Source organism: Octopus bimaculoides, chromosome 2 (assembly GCF_001194135.2).
Source record: "Octopus bimaculoides isolate UCB-OBI-ISO-001 chromosome 2, ASM119413v2, whole genome shotgun sequence".
Lineage (NCBI taxonomy): Eukaryota > Metazoa > Mollusca > Cephalopoda > Octopoda > Octopodidae > Octopus > Octopus bimaculoides.
In genome coordinates this window covers 70,018,659-70,024,048 of record NC_068982.1, presented here as the reverse complement: position 1 = coordinate 70,024,048, position 5,390 = coordinate 70,018,659, and the positions used below count along the sequence as shown (strand labels likewise).

General features: G+C 34.8%; 1 protein-coding gene across 3 annotated transcripts in view; it reads right to left on the bottom strand.

Annotated features, from left to right (window-relative positions):
* The window catches only part of LOC106869232 (target of Myb1 membrane trafficking protein), a 152,423-nt gene that overhangs the window by 25,871 nt on the left and 121,162 nt on the right, over window positions 1–5,390 (bottom strand). For 2 of the 3 annotated variants that reach the window (XM_014914881.2, XM_014914883.2), the window contains 2 exons: window positions 3,490–3,580; window positions 372–398 (listed from right to left, as the gene is read on the bottom strand). In XM_014914881.2, coding sequence (XP_014770367.1) covers window positions 372–398; window positions 3,490–3,580 — 118 coding nt within the window. The remainder of the gene's footprint in view (window positions 1–371; window positions 399–3,489; window positions 3,581–5,390) is intronic. The other variant, XM_014914882.2, reaches the window with a different exon arrangement.

Here is a 5,390-nt window from a genome sequence, read left to right as displayed (position 1 = left end):
ATATATAACTCATACACACAGTGTAAAAATGTAATAAGTGCAGCTATATAGTCTAACTAATGATATATATTTAAAGATTAAAATGAACAGAAGCTAATTTTTCTTTTCATACCTCTCTACATCTATTTTGCAACAAAATTGGAAAATAAAATACAAATACAAAAGAAGAAACCAAACCAGAAAACAAAATCAACTAAAAAAAATAATAATGAGATGCATCAAGTTCTTCTAAACGTTTGTCTACCCAGAAGTCACAACTACAACATTCCAACAATCTCATTCCCCAGTGGAAACAGTTCTTGCAGGAATTAGTCAGATGAAATGTTGTATTGGTAAACTAGAGCAGGTGACAAAGTGTAAGTTGACTTTACCTCAAAAGAATCACCCATCGTGGGCAACTGAAAAGTAAATAAGATAGCAATAAATATTTGAGTGACACCTAGCAAGTCAACAGAAACTAGGAATGAGGACATGTTCATAAAAACACAGTCATATTGATCTCAAATAATTGGATATAAAATTGTCAGGTTGTTCCATAAATTATCTAATTTTTACCCCAATATTTAAATTCATAAGAAGAATAAATGATCTATCATAAATCTAATTTACATTTTATTTTACTATTAATGATAATTTGTCAATCAGTCAAGAGCTTTTTGAATGCCATGATTTTAAAATGTAAGAGATATTAAAATAACAGAGACACAAAAACTGGTTTTTAGGTTACCTAAGAAAGTGAATAGTTTTTTTATTAAGATACTTCTAATAATTATCTCATGAATGGTTGCTAATTCAAACAAGAGAATAAAGAAAGATATAGTTCAGGAATTTCTGCAAGAAGTCATTATTTCAGTTTAATTATGTGTCTCTTGTTATGGTAACAATGAATTCATAACTTTTTGACTTTCCAGAAAGGTTCCATTCTATCTTCACTGTTGTTAGTATACCTCACATGGTATAGTGCTTATGAGCATTTTTTCAGGAATGCAAAATAAAGTTTTTAGGAATGCAAAATAAAGTTGTAAAAGCAAAGAGTAGAACAAATGTTAATATATTCTCAATTATCTATCTGTTTTACTAATTTTCTCCAAAGTGAAAATTTTATTCTGTATATATTAATGAATGGTCGAAAATAGACATTTCTAAAATAATTCCTTAAAAGTTTCTAACCCAGTTCTTTGGTAGCTATGGAACACTTAAATGTAGAGTCAATCATCTAGACTGTTGAATCTGTCAAACTTTAGTCACAAACATTGACCTTTTTGAAATCATCATCATTATAAATCACTTGGTATATCTTCTGTAGCTCCAAGAGGTATGATATTCCCTCGCTTTTACCATGTAAATGCAGATTTTGTATACAGGGAGTCTTGTTTACTGACTGTTGGCAAAGTACATTACAAGATATGATTGTATCAGTAACATAAACATCTGAAAAATTAAGCTTAAACAACAAGACACACACGTCATTTCTTTCTATTTAGAAAACAGCATCACTCAAAAGATAAACCTGATATCATTATTATTAATGGTAGAATGGAAACAACTTACGAATAAATAAAGTCTTAATTTCAGTGACAATAGTGAAATAAAAGACAGTAAGTGTGGATGTTTAAGACTCAGAGTTGATGGTTGGATTCATTAGCAAAAAGGCATAGACACAGGGATGTGTATGTGTATGATACATACATTGGCTATTCCAATGCTATTAGTTTCATGCTTGGCATGTCATACAGCCAACAATACATCACTAGAAATATAGTTTCCCTGGGAAAATGTGTCTATTTGTATTTGGCACATTTGTGTCAATTGCCAAGTGAGTTCGATTCCTGGACTGGGCTGTGTATTGTGTCCTTAAGCAAGACACTTTATTTCACGTTTCTCCAGTTCACTCAGCTGTAAAAATGAATTGTGACGTCACTGGTGCCAAGCTGTATCAGCCTTTGCCTTTTGCTTCAATAACATTGGTGGCATGGAGAGGGGAGGTTAGTATGCATGGGCGACTGCTAGTCTTCCATAAATAACCTTGCCCAGACTTGTACCTTGGAGAGTAACTTTCTAGGTGTAATCCCATAGTCATTCATGACTGAAGGGAGTCTTTACAGCACACACACACACACACACACACACACACACACACACATATATATATAGAATATATATATATATCTTCAAGTATAACAACACCTCTAATTATTAACCCACTAGTATATTATAATATAATTTTCTGTGAAGGCACATAGCCAAGTGGTTAGGATGTTGAGCTCATGATCATAAGGCTGTGGATTCAATTCCTGGACCTGGCAGTGATAAAACAAAGTGTCTTGCCCAAGAGCACTTCATTTCACATTGCACCAACTCTGCAGAAAATCAGTACTATTGATGCAGTTCTTTCTCCTTCCAGCTGTCACCTCCTTGATGATCTACTGCAAAAGAGTGCCGTTGCCTGTTTGTGACTAGACAGACACCTAAAATAATTAGCAAAACCATGGTACATGCTACCAGATTATACCTGTTTGTGAGTGATGGCTAAGAAAGATATTTTAACACTGAGATCTTTTGAGATTAGAAAATATGTTATATTAAAATCTCTTAACTTTTTGATGCACTGTGTCCAAAAACAATGTGAAATATAGGATGCATATTAGATGGGGCACAGAGAATGGGGGTTAATGACACATGGTGTTAATTATGATGGAACCCCAAAATGTTAATAGGGCAGGATATATACTGATAGAAAGCTAAAGGTTATCAGTGATAATATACGATATGAATAAGTCGAATTATCTATCAAAATGCATCCTCACCACACAAGTTTCAAATAACAATTAATGTAGACCTACAAGAATAGACATAGTTATAATAACAGAACAAACAAAAGGACCCCGCTAAAACAATATAAGTTTAGGAAAAAGCGCAAATATAGGTGCAGCCAGGGGTGCGTAGTTAAGAAGTTTGTTTCCCAACTACGTAGTTTAAGGTTTGACTCCACTGCACAGTGCCTTAGAGCCAATGTCTTCTGCTATGGCCTTAGACTGACCAAAGCCTTGTGAGTTAATTTGGTAGGCACAAACTGAAAGAGGCCCTGTCATATTCACTCATCTATGAGCAGTGACGATACTGTCATCTCCATTGTCAATGGGCTGCCTGCTGGTTTTATGCCTTCAAAGATATCTGGAATAAGATATCCTTTATCAACAGGTGAAGTATCTGGCATCATAAGACAATGCTTCAATAATATATTCATATAACTGATGCTAGCAAGGGACAACGGACACATAAATGAACAAAACAAACAAACGAATTGAACTATGAGAAACATGGAAAGCTTAAGCTCAAAAGAGAGCAATAAATATAAAAATATATGAGACTAAAAACAAAACCATCAGAACAAGACATAGACTGAATACAAAGTTAAGCTTTAAGCAATATCACTAAATGATTCTATCTACAAATCTACATAGCAAGGTTAGCAAGCAACAAACTGACCTGTCCATTTTTCACTTGAGATTTCATGGATACAGCTTGTCCTAAACTGCCCCGAAATTGGTCCTCTTGTTGATTGATGTAAGCAGAATTTCTAGAAATGACAGAAACAAAAATTGGTGTTAGGGTAAGAAAATAAGAAAATAAATAGTAAAGGTTTTGTAAAATATGCAAACTGATAACTCAGCCACATGGTTCAATCCCACTGTGTGGCACCTTGGGCAAGTGTCTCCTACTATAGCCTTGGGCTGACTAAAACTTTGTGAGTTGATATGGTAGACAGAAACTGAAAAGAAGCTACTCATATGTGTATATATATATATATATTTATATATATGTATGTATTTGTGTGTCTGTGTTTGTCCCCCCACCGTCACTTGATAACCAATGTTGGTGTGTTTACGTCTCTGTAACTTAGCAGTTCGACAAAAGAGACCAACAGAATAAGTACTAGGCTTACAAAGAATAAGTCCTAGGGTCGATTTGTTTGACCAAAGGTGGTGTGCCAGCAAGGCTGCAATCAAATGACTGAAACAAAAGATATATATAGCTGCAGGTGTAGCTGTGTATTAAGAAGTTTGGTTCAGTCCTACAGTGTGGCATCCTGGGCAAGTGTCTTCTACTATAGACCTGGGGCAACCAAAAACTTATGAGTGGATTTGGTAGTCGGAAACTGAAAGAAGCCCACCATGTGTGTGTGTGTGTGCGTGCATGCCTATATAGTTGCAAGCAGACATAGACACCCTCTTGATCTCTCATTCTGGACCCAGCAGAATATCAGGGAAGCAACAACTGGAGAAAGAGAGGGCTACACCAGCATATAGCTAGTACTCATTTTCAACAGAGTAGACTGAAGCTATGCATCCTTGCTCAAGCATACAACATGTAGCTTGGGCGAGTAGGACCAAAGGGGATTAATTTCTTTTGAGTATTCCTAGATATGTCCACTCTTTAGTGATAATTCTTACAAGTCTAAATAAATCTTTTAACCCTTTAGCATTCAGATCATTCTGTCTAATGAAATGCTTATTTATTCACATTGTTTTGAATTATTCATGCATTATCATGCATTGAGATTCCAATTATATGCTTGTTTATTTTTAGTATGACATTGTAGGGTAGGTGTGAGAGATTGAATATGGCTAGGCTGTATATAAAACATTGTAATATTTGGCCGGGATATGACCGGTTTAAAACAAGATTTCCCAGAATGCTTATAATAGAAGTAAACAAGGGCCTCTTATGTTACCCAAAAAATTTCCTCAGAATTACAGATGCTCATCATAAGCTGTGATTATTTTCCCAGGTGGTTTGAAACATGCAGTAGAGATGCCCAGAGTCATAATATTGTAATTGTACAAATTACTTTTTTATTTAGAATATTGAGCATTCCCTTTATCTAAATATAAGTATATACACACTACACTCTCTGAGTGGTTGGCGTTAGGAAGGGCATCCAGCTGTAGAAACTCTGCCAAATTAGATTGGAGCCTGGTGTAGCCATCCGGTTGCACCAGTCCTCAGTCAAATCGTCCAACCCATGCTAGCATGGAAAGCGGACGTTAAACGATGATGATGATGATGATGATATATATATATATATATATATATATATAGGTACACTGTTGACAATTTCCATTAGGATGAAACTGTGCAGCCCAGTGCTCTAGCTTTGCTTCACTCATGGGGTAGTCATCTACCCTGTCAGTATATATAACTGTGCTTTTACACAGCTATAAGTGGTTTAATTCTTATTTCTAGCAACATATGTGCTTGTAGGATATAGTCACAATTCATGACAACTAAATTTTGCCTATAAAGTTTAAATTGTGCCTAGTTGCCCACATTAATTTTATATATATATATATATATATATATATATATATACACACACTACATGTACA